This window comes from Plasmodium reichenowi, chromosome 1 (assembly GCF_001601855.1).
Source record: "Plasmodium reichenowi strain SY57 chromosome 1, whole genome shotgun sequence".
NCBI classification, from domain to species: domain Eukaryota; phylum Apicomplexa; class Aconoidasida; order Haemosporida; family Plasmodiidae; genus Plasmodium; species Plasmodium reichenowi.
The window spans coordinates 149,394-168,601 of record NC_033646.1 but is presented as its reverse complement, the minus strand read 5'-3'; the positions used below and the strand labels follow the sequence as shown (position 1 = coordinate 168,601).

The following is a 19,208-nucleotide window of genomic DNA, read 5'->3' as shown; positions in this document are numbered from 1 at the left end:
AAAAATTGATATATATATATATATATATATATATTTAATATAAACAATAAAAAATATATACATTTGATTTATTTATATTATACAATTATTACATTTAATATTTTATTTACGTCGTTTTACAACATATATATATATAAATATATATATATATATATATAATATTATATATATGTTTATGTGGGTATTACATTTTCCTTTTAATTTTTTATAAAAAAAAATATTTTGTTGTATATAAGAAAATTATAGAAATGGATTGATTTATATTTATTGTATTACTATTAAATAAATATATACACAAATATATAATATTATATATATATATATAATTATATATATAATATCCTATACGAAATAATATTGTATATATATAAAAATATATATATAACTCTTCTTTTTATTTATATTATTATATATAGTTGTAATATATGCAACATACATATTATATTTATATATATATATATAATACATATATTTTTTTAATATGTTTGTAAAAAAAAAAAAAAATGGAATTACGAGAACGTAATATTTATATTTCAAAAACTTTCAGAGGTTAATAATATTAAAAAAATATAAAAAAAAAATTGGATCCATATTATATTATATGTATATATATATATTATTATGAAAGAATAAAAATTTTAAAACCTCGTACAACAAATAAAAAAAAAAAAAAAAATACATATGTACATATGTATATATATATATATATATATATATATATATATATGTATGTATCTATTTATTTATTTATGCATTTTATTTCATATTTGTTTATATTTTAATTTTTTTTTTTTTTTTTTTTTTTTATTGTAACATTTCTATAGCCCGCTTAAGCTTTTCTATAATTTCTGTTTTGGAAGTATGTTCTAATTTGTCCAGGTCAATAACCTTTGTATGTATATCATTATTATATGTGTTGAGTGGGTAGTTTTTATGATCTTCATATGAATGTGAATAAGCATTATTTTTTTTATATGTTTGAATATTTGTTGTATTATTATTTTCATTATTATTTTGATTGGATGATTCCATATTATTATTATTTATTGGTACTTTTCCATTTTTAATGTTTATATTATTTTGTGTATTGTCATAATTACCATTTTGATTATTTACTCCATTCATATCTTGTTCATGTTCATGTTCATCTTCATTATTATCATCTTCATTATTATCATCATCATTATTATTATTATTATCATTAAATTTATTTTGATTAATTGAATTGTTATTTTCTTGCGATTTCAAATTTAATTTTTCTTCTTCTTTTCTTCTTTTTCTTTCTTCCTTTTCTTTCCTTTTCATTTCTTTTTTTTGTTTCTTTTCGTTTTTTTTTCTTCTTCGTTTTTCTTTTTTTAGTTGTTTTTTTTTTCTGTTCCTTTCTCTTCTTCTTCTCCGTTTCGCTAATTTTTCATTTTTTTTTCTCTTTTTCCTTTTATTTTTATTTTTCCTAGCTTGTGTTCGATTTCTTCTGCTTCTTTTATTTCTTCTTCTTTTTCTTTTCCTACCTTTTCTTAAAAGTCCATCTAATATTCTATGATTTCTTTTTTCCCCTTCAATTCTGGAAGGACTATTATAAAAAATGTCTACTTCATCATTTTCAGATACCGAAGGGAAACAAGTCATATATTTTTTCTTTTCGACATAATCATATTGTGTGTTGTAAAAGAAAATAACCAAAGTATAAAAAAGTAAAATATATTTCATGTTAAATTTTATTTTTTTGTTGACCTTAATAAATAATATATTAGGTTGACAGATAAATTTGTTTAAGCATTAGATCAAATATTTATATATATAAAAAATAAAATAAACAAAAAAATAAAATAAAATAAAATAAAATATATATATATATATATATATATATTATTTATATATCCATATTTATAGAAATAAGTCTATCCCTGTTTATATATATAATATATAACATATACCAAATAATATATAAAATAAGACAGACCGATTTATATTTTTATAAGATTGTTCTACAAAATATTAAATAAATAATAGTATTATATTCTACATATTTATATTAATTTTATTATTACATTATTTATTTATTTATTTATTTATTTGTTTGTTTTTTTTTATGTATGCATTTAAGTGCCTAGACCAAAAAAATCTTTAAAAAATAAAATGAGTTAATTCAGTTTTCAGTTTTTTTATAAGAATATTATGTGCTCACATATATATATATATATATATATATATATATATATATATGTGGCTTAAATTAAATATTAAAAAATAAAAAATTTAATATAAATTTTATATGATACGAAATGCACAAATGTATATGTATTTTTTTTTTTTTTTTTATGAAAGTGAAAAAGGAAACATATCTTCAAATAATATTGAAAAATAAAAAGGGAATTCTTCTATATAATTTTCTACACTATTCAAGAAATTAACAAAAAAAGTATATAAATTTATATTATAATATTTAAAAAAATTAGAGATAGTTAAATTGTCTTTAATATGAGACATTAATATTTCTTCATGTAAAACCATCCATTTCTTTATATTATATTCTATACTGTTTAAGGCATCAACAAAAAGGAATAGATATTTATCATTTAAAATTATCTTCATTCCTATTATAATAACAGCATCTTCATTATCATCAGAATTATTATTATCATCAACATCTTTATGATTATTTATTTCTTCTGGTGGATCCTTTTTTATAATATCAATTTTCTTATCTAAAAGGTTCATAGTCACTATATGTTGTTTAAGCATTTCTTCAAACTGGGTTGTTAAATCTTTAGTTTGGAATTTATTATATTCTATCGTGTCCATGCTTTTGACATTTTTATCTATAAGTGTATCATTTTTCATTTCATCGTGTGTATGAATATTACTATCATCATCATAATAATAATAATCATTATTATTATTATTATTATTATTATTATTATTATTTTTATTATCATCATTATTGTTGCTATCATCCCTTCCTTTATTTTGTTCCTTTATATTAATTTTGTCAAGTGAAACACAACATTTCTCATGCTCATTCATATAAAATTGAAACATATTTTTTTTCAATTTATTTCCATCTTTTTCACATTTTTCTTCATATACAGAATCATCAAGCTTGCTGGTTTGTTCATATATATATTTTTTTTTTTGACTTTTCCTGAACATGGAATATTTTTTCTGAACAGGCAAGGAACTTTTTTGAGTTAAAAAAAAAATATCACTAGACATTTTTGGATATTTTTCAATTTGAAATATATATATATAAATATAATTTTCATTATTTTGAAGTAATTTTACTTTATATGTTTTTAGTATGTTTCCTTTTTTTTTCTTTTCAAAAGAAGTTATTATTTTTTTAAGAACAAAATAAAATATTTCATTTTTTTCCTCGTTTGTTTTATATATAACATTTCTCCAGTGTCTTGTTTTTATAACACATTTGGAAATATCATTATTACAACCTTTTTTACAGTACTTCAATTTCTTATTTATCATATGAAAATTATTTTTATTAAATAAAAAAGAGGACTTTTTTTGATACATTATCTTTTTCAAAATTATAGATGATGTATCTCTTAGCGCGCCAAGTTTATCACAAGGTTTATATTGTTTATCATTATTTTTGGCATGATTATCAATTAGATTTTTTTTATCATCTACATTTTTTTTATCAACTACATTTTTTTTATCAACGACATTTTTTTTATCAACTATATTTTTTTTATCAACTACATTTTTTTTATCAACTACATTTTTTTTATCAACTACATTTTTTTTATCAACTATATTTTTTTTATCAACTATATTTTTTTTATCAACGACATTTTTGTTAAAATTAGATATTACTTTGTTTTGTCTTTTCCTTAATATAAATTCCATATTTTTTTTCAAACATTTCAAGCTGAAATCGGAAGTGGTATTAACTTTCTTATTGGTCACGAAGAAATTATTCACATTTATTGGAATATATTCATTTTCTTTATAACTACAAATATGGAAAATTGATTTTGTGAATTGATCATATTGATTATTTGTTTTTTTGTAAATATCCCAATTTAAGAGGAATGTATTGTCTATATCTTCTGAAATTGTATTTATACTTTGGCAATCTGATTTTATATTTTGATTAAGTACATTTATGTTCTGATTAATTTTGTTTAACTTATGGGATATTATATTGTTTTCATTTTGGTTGTTTTTTCTTACATCATTTATTTGGTTCAGGGTTTTATATCTATTATGTAACTTTTTTTTTATATAATCAATAATATTTTCTTTTAAGGAATCATTATTTAATTTCATTGGTTGATATCCTTTTTTATGATTATTATTATTATATTTTGTTTTATATTCTAATTTATTAGGAGAGTTATAACATTTAGCATTTTTTTTTCTAGTTACAGTATCTCTTTGCCATAAGTAGGAATTTCGTTTAGTTTTATAATCTTGAAATATATTAGTTTTATTAATAATTATCCCATCTTTCATTTTGATATTTTGTAAAATACATCCTTTTTTGATTTTTTCATGTATAATTTCTTTTTCCTTTATTCCTTTATTATTTTTGTACAATATATTTTCTTTTTTATAAAATGGGTAATTTTCTGAACAGTTTTGGATTTTATTTGATGTATGCGACAATGAAGTGAGTATTTCATCTTTTGTTTGTTTAATAATTATTGTGGTTTTATTATTTAAAAGTTTATCATTTTTTTTATCTTCCTTATGTTGTATGGTGTTATTAGTATCATAAGATTCATTAGGAGAATAACAATTGTTACTATTGTTATTATTATTGTTACTATTGTTATTATTATTGTTACTATTGTTATTATTATTGTTGCTATTGTTATTATTATTGTTACTATTGTTATTATTATTGTTACTATTATTATTATTATTGTTACTATTATTATTATTATTGTTACTATTATTATTATTATTATTGTTACTATTATTATTATTATTATTGTTACTATTATTATTATTATTATTGTTACTATTATTATTATTATTATTATTATTATTAGTAGTAGTAGTAGTATTACTTTTTATGCTAAAATTGTCTTTATTTGATAATGTATTCTTCACATGCTCATCTGTGGATTTATCCTTTGAATAGATTTCTCCACTATTATTTTTATTTAAAATATTTAATTCATTTTTTTTCTTTTTAAGTGTTCCTCTATTTTCATCATCACTTATATTATCATGATTATCCGTCATGCTAATAATAGTATCCATACCATTTTGAGAAGAATTAAAATATAGTTTTCCTTTTTTTTCTTCTATTTCTACATTTATGTTATCATCATAATTTCCGATTGAATGTATATTATGTGTAGTTTGTTCATTCATAGTGGCATTCTCATGAAAAGGACTATTTTTTAAATTATCACAATTTTTATCATCATCAATACAATTATTATTATTATTATTATCTTGAAGATAATTATTATTATCATCATGAACACCATTTTTATCATCATGAACACCATTTTTATTATCATCATGAACACCATTTTTATTATCATCATGAACACCATTTTTATTATCATCAACACCATTTTTCTTATCATCAACACCATTTTTCTTATCATCAACACCATTTTTATTATCATCAACACCATTTTTATTATCATCATCAACACCATTTTTATTATCATCAACACCATTTTTCTTATCATCAACACCATTTTTCTTATCATCAACACCATTTTTATTATCATCATGAACACCATTTTTATTATCATCGTCGTTATCAGTTTTATTTTCCCTTTTGTCTTTATGAAAATTTGTTTGAATAATTTTATTATCTATATCCATCCATTTAAATATATTGCTTATTCCTACTGCCAAATCATCAAATAAATTATCAGAATCATTTTTAAAAAAAAAGTTTGAATAATAGCTATTATTTTTTAAACTTTTAAATTCATAATTTAATTTTTTATTGATATTTATTTTTTTTTTATGCTCATCAATTAGATCTCTATATTCTTTTTTTAAAAGGATAAAAGATTGATACATGCGTTTGTAAATAATTATATTTGTAATTTTGTCATTTTTATGAAGTTCCATAATTTTTTCTTTCTCGCTAAAATTATTAACTTTGTTATTGTTCTTTTTATTATTCATATGATAGTTATCAATATGAGATACATTTTTTAAATTATAATCATGAATATCATAATTATTATCGTTTGGTATTAAATTATTTATATTATGAACATAATTTTGATTATCATTATTAGGTATATCTATTTTTCCTACATTTTTTATATTATCATTATATAGTAAATTGTATTCCTCAAGATTCTTTATATTATCATTTTTATTGTTATCCTTATCAAAGGCTGTTTCATTTTTATAATTTTTAGAATAATCCTCGTTAATATTAATATGTTCCTTTAAAGGATAATCAGCAGTATAATCGTTTACATAATTTTCTTTTATTATCTCAGAATTATATTTTTTATCTAGAGAGTTCTCATGTAGCATATTTCTAGACATTTGAATATTTCTGGAAGTTCCTTCGTTTGATGAGGACACGAATGTATAAATGTTATCATCTTCATCATCATCATCATCATTATTATTATTATTTTGTTCCTTATATGTTTCTTTTTCATTATTTATTGAATGTTCTATGATGTTTTTTATATCCTCATGACTAGTATCATCTACATGATCTAAATGTTTTATATCATTTATTTTAAAACTATCATAGTGATCTTTATTTTTTTTTTCTCTTTTTATATTTTGGAGTACAAAATTATTTGGTTTTATATCTTCTTCATCTATATAATTCTTATCGTTTATATTATCATTATTTACAAATGAATTTATATTTTTATCGTTATCATCATTTTTATTGTTTAATTCATACATTTTTTTTTTTTTTTTTTTTAATGTATTTCATACAAAACTTTTAACATTTGAAGAAATCCTCAAAGGTACATTTTAATATTAAATATATTCATAAAAGTAGTAAGCTATGTGTTAATTTTAATAAGAAATAATAATAATATAAAATAAAATAAGATATTTTCATAAGAAGTATTATTAATATGATGTGTATCAACGGATACACCAAAATATGTAATATGACAACATATATATATATATATATATATATATATATATATATATATATATGCATATATGTATATATGTGTGTTATTTTTATATTTTTAAAAAAGAGGAAATTATTAATTTGTGTGTAGTAATAATATTGAGGGGGAAAAAAAAAAAAAAAAAATTTTTTTTGAGAAAACCTTTAAAAAATTAATTTCATTTATTACCATTTAAAAAGAGAAGAGAATTATTTTAAAATATATATAAATCATTTAATCTTATTATTCTTATATTTTTGAAAGCTTTTTATAGTTATCTTTACATAATATTATTAATAGATTATATGAATTGTTTAAAAAATATAAAATTAACAACAAGAAAATATATTGAAAGTAAAAGAAACAAAAAAAAAAAAAAAAAATAAAATAAAATAAAAAATAAAATAAAATAAAATAAAATAAAAAATAAAATAAATAAATAAAATAAAATGAATAAAATAAAATAAAAACATAACATGTAAATGTAAATAATATGAAAATATAATATATATAAATATATATATAATATTTATACTGTTTAATTTTTTATATTAAAAAAAAAAAAAAAAAAAAAATGTGCTCTTTTAAAAATGAATTCATTTCTAATATTCAATTCTTTTCTTTTCTTTTTATTTTATTTTCTTTTCTTTTTATTTTATTTTGTTTTATTTTCTTTTGTTTTATTTTTTTGTGTTTTATTTTATTTTTATTCTTTGTCTGATGATTCTTCATTTGAATATTCACTATAATTTGAGGAAGAATACTCATCTTCCATATTTTCTTCGTCGTCCTGTTCATAATTCTGAATTAAATTTTTTTCTTGTGAACAAGATATATCATATACTTGTATGTTTTTAATTTTTTCTAGAATGTCGTAATTCTTCTTTTTTAAATTCTGATAAAGATCCAGTATTAAATCGGCAATTTCAATCTAACAAATAAAAAAAAATAATAAAAAAAATAACACTATTATATATATATATATATAGACATATAATAATATATATACACAATGATAGCAAAACGTTATAAATTATACAAATAATTTATTTTTTATATGATCATATTATATATAGACACATACAAAAAAAACAAAAAAAAGATATTTATATATTTGAATGTTTTCCCTTTTTCTTTTTTTTTTCTTACATCGCTATCATCTTCAATATCAACATTAAAAAGAACACTCATTTCATCTCTTAAATAATCACACAATTTATTCTTTGCATTATTATCTTGAGGAAAAAATAAAGTTAAAAAATTTGGTAATACATATATTGAACAAATACATATGAAACACAGATTTTATTATTTTATTTTATTATTACTCGTAACAAAGTTGTGAACATATTCAATTAATTTCTTTTTCTTATCTTCTGAGCTTATTCCTCCCCAGTTATTTGTAACAGCTAAACGTAGTATAGTCCTTCAAATAAATAGGAAAATAAAAAAAATAAATAAATATAAATAAAAATATGTAAATATATACATATATATATATATATATATATATATATATATATTATTTATATAGAGTATATAAAATTATATAATATTATTTTTTTTTAAAACAGCATTTAAAATCTTACCATTTATCGAAAATTAAATTAATTCCTTCATATAATAGGGCTAATGTATTATCATCATTCATCGTTTTTCTTTTTTTTTTTATTTTATTCTTAAAATTGTAACATATATTATTTAAATAAATATAATTTTTTATATAATCAATGTATTTTAAAGGAAAATTATTTTATTTATACATATTTCTCCTACAATATAAAATTAAGTCAAAAAAAAAAAAAAAAAAAAAATATTATATATATATATATATAATAATATTAATTATAGAACGACAACAATATTTAGTATATTAATAAAAGATGAAAATTAAATAATATATATATATTTATATTTATATGTTTAAATAAATATATGCATATATTAATTTTTTTTTTTTTTTTTTCTGAAGGTATAATAATAATTATAGGCTTAAAAATGTTCACATATATAATACCACAAAATGAACATATTTATAAGGTAAATAAATATTATATCATAAATTTTATTTTATATAATTTGAAAATATTAAAAGCGGTTATTCTTATCTCAAGAAAATATATATATATATATATATATATATGTGCCAAGTTATTTTAAAAAATCGATTCTTAAATGTTTTTATAAATATCATAATTACAGTTAATTATAACGATAGGTAACCTTCACAAACCAATTTTTCTGTTGTAAGAAAAAAATGTTTATGAGGAAAAATTTTTTTTAAATAAAAGAAAAAAGAACCGTTGTAATAATAATAAAAAAAAGAAAAAAAGAAATATAACTGGATGGAAATATATAATATAATTATAATATATATATTTTAATATGAGAAAAAAAAAAAAAAAGGACATAACTTTTTATATTGTTTTTTTTTTTTTCTTTTTTTGTGAAGAGTGATATAATAATTGATAATAACAAATAATATAAGGAATTGTATCAATATATTCATACAAAAAAAAATATATATAATATATATATATATATATATATATATATATATAATATATGTATTGTGTATGATATATATATTATCTCTAATGAAATGATCATATGAAATATTTTCTGTAAAGGTTTAAAATTTGTAATATAAATAAATAGATATATATATATATGTATGTATTTAATTATTTACTTAGAAAAATCATTTTACACATTTATATATATATTTCACATGTCTATGAACATATATATATATATATATATATATATATATGTGTAGGAATAAATTGTATATATAAAGAGCTTATTTATATGTCCTCTTAATATGTTAAAAATGAAAAGAAAATAGTTTTATATATACATTTCTTTTTACATATTGCTATACTTCATATATATGAAGGTGTGCTTTTTTCTTATAGTCGAAGAAAAAGAACGTTCATTTGACATATTTTTACATAATATAAAATATATATATATATATATATATATATATAATAATATATTTTATTAGGTATTTATTTTATAAGCTCTATTATTATTATCCTATAATATAAAACAGAAAAATAAAAAAATACAAATAAAAATATATAATTTTATATATATTCTCTTTTTCTCTAAAAAAATATATATTCTTGAATTCACATCTTAAATTATGTTATGCGCACATAAATGCAAACTACATAATTATCTCTTATGTGTTTTATATCTCTTCATCGTTTTTTTAAAAAAATATAATATATACTACAGTAAATTTAATTTTATATTAATTTAACTATTTTTTTTTTTTTGTTTTTTTTTATTTTTTTTTTTTTTTTTTTATTTTGTTTTTTTTGCTTTTGTAGTTCGGAAAATTAAATATGAATTTGGTCCTTAAAAAAGAAAAAAAAATATAACATGTATGTAGTATAAATTTTTTATAAATTCATAATACAATAAAAAGTTGTGATATATTTTTGTAATAATTTCTTAATATATTACAATATATATATATATAAAAATTGCAAGTGTTTTTTTTTTTTTTTTTTTTATGAAATATCTTAAAAAAATAAATTATATTTATTATATATAATATATAATATATTATATATATTTATATATATATTATATGTATATAAAAAATAAAAGTATTTTTAATTTATAATCATCAAAATATTATATATATATAATATATTATTATAATAATATATGTATAATATATATTAAATTTGTTATATTTAAATATTTCTTTTATTTTGTTATTTTTTATTTAATTTTTTTTTTTTCAAATTTTATAATTATTGTATTATTATATTATATTATATTTATATATCATGATATAAAAAAATTTTATATAATAATATAAATTTATATTATATATATGAAAAATGATATATACGTAAAAAAAAGAAAAAATTATATTTTTTTTTTTCTTCCATTTTGAAAAAATATATTTTATAATATTAATAAATAATATAAATAATTTTCATAATTATTATTTAAAATATTATATTATATATATTATATATATATTATGAATTGATATATTTTTATTTTTTTATTATATTATCCATTTATATAAATATATATATATTTATTCTTATTTTATTATATATATATATATATATATATATATATTTTTATTTATATCATTTGAAGAATAACTAAAAAATAATATACTTTTATTTATTATTTCTTGAAAAAAAAAATAAAAATATATATATACATATATATAAATACAAAAATATTATATATAATATATATAATATATATACATTATATATATATATATATATATTTTTGTAAGATATAATTTGGAGAATAAATTTCTTGTATTTTAATTTTAAAAATAAATAAGTATATTATATCATGCTAATGAAAGAATAAAGTAAAAAGTATTTATTGTATATATATATATATATACATATATATATAAAATATTATTTATATTATTTATATTATTTATATTGTTTATATTGTTTATATTTTTTTTATGCTTAAAATAAAAAATAAAAAATTTATGTCATATTATATATAAAATCATAAAAGCACCTTTTAACAATAGAGAGAATTTTCTTCTCTCACCAAAAAAAAAAAAAAAAAAAAAAAAAAAATTAAAGAAATTAAAGGAATTAGTACCCATATAATATTATACACACATATATGCATAATATAAATATTTATTTATGCTCAATATATAAAATTTTTTTTTTATTTTTTTTTTATTTATATATTTTTTTTTTTTTTTTTTTGTATTAATAAAATATATTAAATATATATATATATATATATATATGTGTTTATTTTATTTTATTTTATTTATTTCCTTGAACTTATTATATCTTTGTCATTCGTGAAATTATTTATTATTATAGATATTATTTTGGTTTGTATATAAAGAATGGAAGAGGTTATTAAGAATGCTCATACATACGATGTTGAGGATGTACTAAAATTTTTGGATGTAAACAAAGATAATGGTTTAAAGAATGAGGAATTGGATGATAGGAGATTAAAATATGGTTTGAATGAATTAGAAGTAGAAAAGAAGAAAAGTATTTTTGAATTGATATTAAATCAATTTGATGATTTATTAGTAAAGATATTATTACTAGCTGCATTCATTAGTTTCGTGTTAACGTTATTAGATATGAAACATAAAAAAATAGAAATATGTGATTTTATTGAACCATTAGTTATAGTATTAATATTAATATTAAATGCTGCAGTAGGTGTATGGCAAGAATGTAATGCTGAAAAATCTTTAGAAGCTTTAAAAGAATTACAACCTACCAAAGCTAAAGTATTACGAGATGGGAAATGGGAAATTATTGATAGTAAATATTTATATGTTGGTGATATTATTGAATTGAGTGTTGGTAATAAAACTCCAGCTGATGCAAGAATAATTAAAATATATTCAACAAGTTTAAAAGTTGAACAGAGTATGTTAACAGGAGAATCTTGTTCAGTTGACAAATATGCTGAAAAAATGGAAGATAGTTATAAAAATTGTGAAATACAGTTGAAAAAAAATATTTTATTTTCATCTACGGCTATTGTATGTGGTAGATGTATAGCTGTTGTTATCAACATAGGTATGAAGACTGAAATAGGTCATATTCAGCATGCTGTTATAGAATCAAATAGTGAAGATACTCAAACACCTTTACAAATAAAAATCGATTTATTTGGTCAACAATTATCAAAAATTATTTTTGTAATATGTGTAACTGTATGGATTATTAATTTTAAACATTTCTCGGATCCAGTTCATGGTTCATTTTTATATGGTTGTTTATATTATTTTAAAATTAGTGTTGCATTAGCTGTTGCTGCTATACCAGAAGGATTACCAGCAGTCATAACAACTTGTTTAGCATTAGGAACAAGAAGAATGGTAAAAAAAAATGCTATAGTAAGAAAGTTACAAAGTGTTGAGACGTTAGGATGTACAACGGTTATATGTTCTGATAAAACAGGTACCCTGACAACAAATCAAATGACAACAACCGTGTTTCATTTGTTTAGAGAATCTGATTCTTTAACAGAATACCAACTATGTCAAAAAGGTGATACCTATTATTTTTATGAAAGTTCAAACTTAACAAATGATATATATGCAGGTGAATCATCTTTTTTTAATAAATTAAAAGAAGAAGGAAATGTTGAAGCTTTAACAGATGATGGAGGAGAAGGATTAATTGATGACGCTGATCCATATAGTGATTATTTTTCTAGTGGTAGTAAGAAAATAAAAAATGATTTAAGCAACAACAATAATAATAATAATAATAATAATAATAATAATAATAATAATAATAGTAGTAGTAGTAGTGCTAAGAGGAACATTCCTTTAAAAGAAATGAAATCAAATGAAAATACAATAATAAGTAGAGGTAGTAAAATATTAGAAGATAAAATTAATAAATATTGTTATTCAGAATATGATTATAATTTTTATATGTGTTTAGTAAATTGTAATGAAGCAAATATTTTCTGTAACGATAATAGTCAAATAGTAAAAAAATTTGGTGATAGTACCGAATTAGCTTTATTACATTTTGTTCATAATTTTGATATATTACCAACATTCTCTAAAAATAATAAAATGCCAGCAGAATATGAAAAAAATACAACACCAGTACAATCATCAAATAAGAAGGATAAATCACCAAGGGGTATCAACAAATTTTTTAGTTCAAAAAATGAGAACAGTCATATTAGCAGTACATTGAATGAAAATGATAAGAATAGTTCGAATTCTAATAATACCAATTTAAAGAATGCTAACCATTCTAATTATAGTACAACACAGGCAACAACAAATGGATATGAAGCTATAGGTGAAAATACATTTGAACATGGCACAAGTTTTGAAAATTGTTTCCACTCAAAATTGGGTAATAAAATAAATACCACATCAACACATAATAATAACAACAATATTAATAATAATAACAATAATAATAATAATAGTAATAGTGTTCCAAGTGAATGTATTTCTTCTTGGAGAAATGAATGTAAACAAATAAAAATTATTGAATTCACTAGAGAAAGGAAACTTATGAGTGTTATCGTTGAAAATAAAAAAAAAGAAATAATATTGTATTGTAAAGGTGCACCTGAAAATATAATAAAAAATTGTAAATATTATTTAACTAAAAATGATGTACGTCCATTAAATGAAACTTTAAAAAATGAAATTCATAATAAGATACAAAATATGGGAAAAAGAGCATTAAGAACACTTAGCTTTGCTTATAAAAAATTAAGTAGTAAAGATCTAAATATTAAGAATACAGATGATTATTATAAACTAGAACAAGATTTAATTTATTTAGGTGGATTAGGTATTATTGATCCACCACGTAAATATGTAGGAAGAGCAATTAGATTATGCCACATGGCTGGTATACGTGTATTTATGATTACAGGTGATAATATTAATACGGCCAGAGCTATAGCTAAAGAAATTAATATATTAAATAAAAATGAAGGAGATGATGAAAGGGATAATTATACATATAATAAAAATACACAAATATGTTGTTATAATGGAAGGGAATTTGAAGATTTTTCATTAGAAAAGCAAAAACATATTTTAAAAAATACACCAAGAATTGTTTTCTGTAGAACTGAACCTAAACATAAAAAACAAATAGTAAAAGTATTAAAAGATTTAGGAGAAACGGTTGCTATGACAGGTGATGGTGTAAATGATGCACCAGCATTGAAATCAGCTGACATAGGAATAGCAATGGGTATTAATGGAACAGAGGTAGCTAAAGAAGCATCAGATATTGTTTTAGCTGATGATAATTTTAATACTATAGTTGAAGCAATTAAAGAAGGAAGATGTATATATAATAATATGAAAGCATTCATCCGTTATCTAATTAGTAGTAATATAGGAGAAGTTGCATCCATTTTTATAACAGCCTTATTGGGTATACCTGACAGTTTAGCTCCCGTTCAATTGTTGTGGGTAAATTTGGTTACTGACGGATTACCAGCAACAGCACTAGGTAATAACCATAAAAAAAAAAAAAATATATATATATTATATATATATATATATATATATATATATATATATGTATGTGTGTTCATTGTTTGTCTTATACATCCTATTCATCAATTATCATTTATTTTATTTTTGTAGGGTTCAATCCACCAGAACATGACGTAATGAAGTGCAAGCCGAGACACAAAAACGACAATTTAATAAACGGTCTAACTTTATTAAGATATATAATTATTGGAACATATGTAGGAATAGCTACAGTCTCGATATTTGTGTACTGGTTTTTATTTTATCCAGATTCAGATATGCACACGTTGATAAACTTTTATCAATTATCACATTATAACCAATGTAAAGCATGGAATAACTTCCGTGTAAATAAGGTTTATGATATGTCTGAGGATCACTGTTCATATTTTTCAGCAGGGAAAATTAAGGTAATAAATATAGTGCACACACACAAACACACACATATATATATATATATATATATATATATATATATGTGTATTTACGTATATATGTATATATTTATATATTCATTTATTTATATATTTTTTTATTTTTAGGCAAGCACCTTATCTTTATCCGTTTTAGTTTTAATAGAAATGTTTAATGCTTTGAATGCCTTGAGTGAGTATAATTCCTTATTTGAAATACCACCATGGAGAAATATGTACCTAGTATTAGCTACAATAGGTTCCTTACTCTTACATGTCTTAATACTTTACATTCCACCCTTAGCTCGTATTTTTGGTGTTGTTCCATTAAGTGCATATGACTGGTTCTTAGTATTCTTGTGGTCCTTCCCAGTTATTATACTTGACGAAATTATTAAATTCTATGCAAAGAGGAAATTAAAGGAAGAGCAGAGAACCAAGAAAATTAAAATTGATTAAGCTGTTATGTGTATATATATATATATATATATATATATATATATATATATATATGTATGTATGTATGTATGTATGTATGTATGTATGTATGTATGTATGTATGTATGTATGTATGTATGTATGTATGTATGTATGTATGTATATTTTTATATATTATTTATATGTGTGAATATTTTTCTTTTTCTTTTACTTTTGGATTTTCCTTTTTTTTTTTTTTTAATGTGATTTTTGTTCTTAAAATATGAAAAAATAAATATATATATATATAATTATAAAATAAGTATTTATTTTAAATAAATAAATAAATATAAATATATAAATAAATAAATATATATATATATATATATATATATTTATAATAGTTCTAATTTATCTATTTTGAAAAATTCTTATTTTGTGGATTTTATTATTATTTTTCTTTTTATATATTTTTATAAAAACAATAATAGCTAGCCAAAAAAAAAAAAAAAAATAATAATAATAAAAAATAAAATGAAAATAGAAAAAAGAAATAAAATAACTATATATATATATATATATATATATAACATTATATATTTAAATTATTTTCCTATGATGCTTATATTTCCTATGAAAGCATTTTTTACAATTTTCCAAAAAAAAAATTAAAACATACATATATATATATATATATATATATATTATATGTATATTATAAAATAATCTTCTTTTTTATTATTTTATTTTATTTTATTTTTTTGGTGCAACCGAATAAAACGATACGTTATAAAAACGTGCCACTTATTAAATTATATATTTATTATTTTTTTTGAAAAAAAATATGTAAAATTTTTTTTTTTTTTTTTTTTGTGGGATATTATAGTAAAAAGGTAATAATATAATGTATTAATAATTGAGAATATAGTAACACTTATTTTAATTTTAATTTTAAGTTTAAGTTTAATTTAATTTTTTTTTTTTTTTTTTTTTTCTTTCGCGAGGAATATACTGAAATTTTATTTTCAACATATTTGTACATATTTTATATGTTACAAAAAAGGAAAAAAGTATGTAAAAAAAAAGATGGAAAATATAAATAGAGTAAATAAATATGACAACCCAAATGAAGCTATGAAAAATATGGTTGACAAAATAATAAATAAGTTGAATAAGACACAGAAAGATTCTTCTAAAAGGATATATTATAGCAGGTTTTTATATTTTTATAAATTATAATATAATAAAATTAATTGTATATAAATATTTATAAACACATAATGTACTTATGTATGTGAAATGAAAACATAATTATTTTGTGCATTTATATATATATATATATATATTTATTTATTTATTTATATTTATATTTATATATTCATATTCACATTTATGATTTATTTTTGTATTATATTTCTTTTGCTTATTTGATCTACATTTTAACTTTTTTTTTTATGAATTGAAACCATTCTTAGGAAGGAAATGATGAAGTACTTTTTAGATGCTCAGGATATATTTGAATATCATGATGTGGGAAAAAAAGGAAAAGTTGATATAACATTATTTCCTAAAATGGCTAGACAATTAAAACAAGTATATGATATAAGAGATATAAATAATTTTAAAAAAGAAATGAAAATTAAAAAAATTGATAAGATGGATTTACAATTATTTTTTACTTTATTAAAAAGAAAAATACTTCATTCCATAAATAATAGTAATAATAATGAATATGACAATTCATCCTTTAGACAACATTATGACATTTTAGATATGAAAAAAAAACAATTATTAGATGTAGACGAATTAAGAACTTATTTAGGATTAATGGGTGATAAAATAAATCAAGATGATTTTAATCTTTTATTAACATATAACTTGATAAATAATCGCAGAATAAATAAGGATGATATTGTATTAGATGAAAATAAAGAAATTAAAAATATATCTTTTAATGCGTACGTTGACATGTTAACATGTTATAAATATATATGAATATATTATATTTATATATATATAGAGATATATATATATATAAAATAGTTTATATTTTCTTTTTATGGGTCATATATTAACATTCAATAAAAAATATACAATGATTTATTTTTAAAAATTAAATAATAAAAGTAGCCAACAAATTACAAAGGAGGCTCGTTGTATATATATATATATATATATATATATATATTAAAAAAAAAGAGGTAAATATAAATATAAAGATTAACAAAGTGCATTTATATATATAACCTTTTTTATTTTATTTTTAACCTTTTCACATCTTAAGAGAAAAAAAAAAAAAAAAAAAAAAAAAAAAAAGGTTTCCTCTTTTCCTTAATTGCTTTTTTTCTTATTTATTTATTATTATTATTTTTTTTTTCTTTCTTTCTTTCTTTTTTTGTTTATATTCTAATAATAAAAAAATAAAATATTTATTTTAAACTTAAAATGTACCATTTATATAACATTTGTGGTATATATATAATTATATATATTAAAATTACACACATTTATTTTTTTTACATTTTAATTTGTTGGGAAAATGAAAAATATACATTTTTGTATATATTCAAAATAAAAAAAAAAAATAAAATAATAAATATTAAATATTAAATATCTATATAATATATTATAATATATAAATAATATATATATAATCTATATATTCATTATATATATATATATATATATTATATATATATATATTTTTTTTTTTCTTAGATAATTATTATATATATATAATATGTATATATTAATATATAAATATGTAATATTATATTAATAATATTGTATGTAGTATCATAGTGGTTCTCTGATATCTTTATATATATTATATAATGTATATGTAATAATATATATATAATATATATATATATAATAATATAATATATAATATATTTATTATATTCTTTTAGTAATTTAAATTTTTTTTTTTTTTTTTTTTTTTAAATATTCAAATTAATAATATGGAGAAGAGTGTATTTAATTTTAATATTATTTGAAATTATAATATTTTTAAACATGTACTATAAATAAATATATGTAAATAATTAATTATAATATATATAATAATTTTTTATTAAAAAATAAAATGATATATATATATATATATATATTTTTATATATTAATGTAGAATAGGAAAAAAAAAAAAATAATAATAATATAATAAATAAAATAAACGATATAAAATAAAAATATAAAAAATAAAAACTAATATATGTATATATATATATATATATATATATATATAT

General features: G+C 18.1%; 5 protein-coding genes across 5 annotated transcripts; 2 read left to right on the top strand and 3 right to left on the bottom strand.

The window, feature by feature from the left end:
* Positions 1-804: 804 nt before the first annotated feature.
* On the bottom strand, positions 805-1,707 carry PRSY57_0104500 (hypothetical protein; the record flags this gene model as incomplete). Its single annotated transcript, XM_012905364.2, has 1 exon — positions 805-1,707. The coding sequence occupies one exon, from the start codon at positions 1,705-1,707 to the stop codon at positions 805-807; it is 903 nt and encodes a 300-aa protein (XP_012760818.2).
* Positions 1,708-2,316: 609 nt separating this feature from the next.
* PRSY57_0104400 (hypothetical protein) lies at positions 2,317-6,876 on the bottom strand (the record flags this gene model as incomplete). The annotated part of the gene is made up of 1 exon (XM_012905363.2): positions 2,317-6,876. One exon carries the CDS (start codon positions 6,874-6,876, stop codon positions 2,317-2,319), a length of 4,560 nt encoding a protein of 1,519 aa, XP_012760817.2.
* Positions 6,877-7,806: 930 nt separating this feature from the next.
* On the bottom strand, positions 7,807-8,751 carry PRSY57_0104300 (pre-rRNA-processing protein TSR2, putative; the record flags this gene model as incomplete). The annotated part of the gene is made up of 4 exons (XM_012905362.2): positions 7,807-8,031; positions 8,250-8,335; positions 8,429-8,526; positions 8,690-8,751. 4 exons carry the CDS (start codon positions 8,749-8,751, stop codon positions 7,807-7,809), a joined length of 471 nt encoding a protein of 156 aa, XP_012760816.2.
* Positions 8,752-11,976: 3,225 nt separating this feature from the next.
* On the top strand, positions 11,977-16,001 carry PRSY57_0104200 (calcium-transporting ATPase; the record flags this gene model as incomplete). Its single annotated transcript, XM_012905361.2, has 3 exons — positions 11,977-15,103; positions 15,241-15,539; positions 15,672-16,001. 3 exons carry the CDS (start codon positions 11,977-11,979, stop codon positions 15,999-16,001), a joined length of 3,756 nt encoding a protein of 1,251 aa, XP_012760815.2.
* A 1,044-nt stretch (positions 16,002-17,045) lies between these two features.
* PRSY57_0104100 (hypothetical protein) lies at positions 17,046-17,954 on the top strand (the record flags this gene model as incomplete). Its single annotated transcript, XM_012905360.2, has 2 exons — positions 17,046-17,173; positions 17,435-17,954. 2 exons carry the CDS (start codon positions 17,046-17,048, stop codon positions 17,952-17,954), a joined length of 648 nt encoding a protein of 215 aa, XP_012760814.2.
* Positions 17,955-19,208: the final 1,254 nt, after the last annotated feature.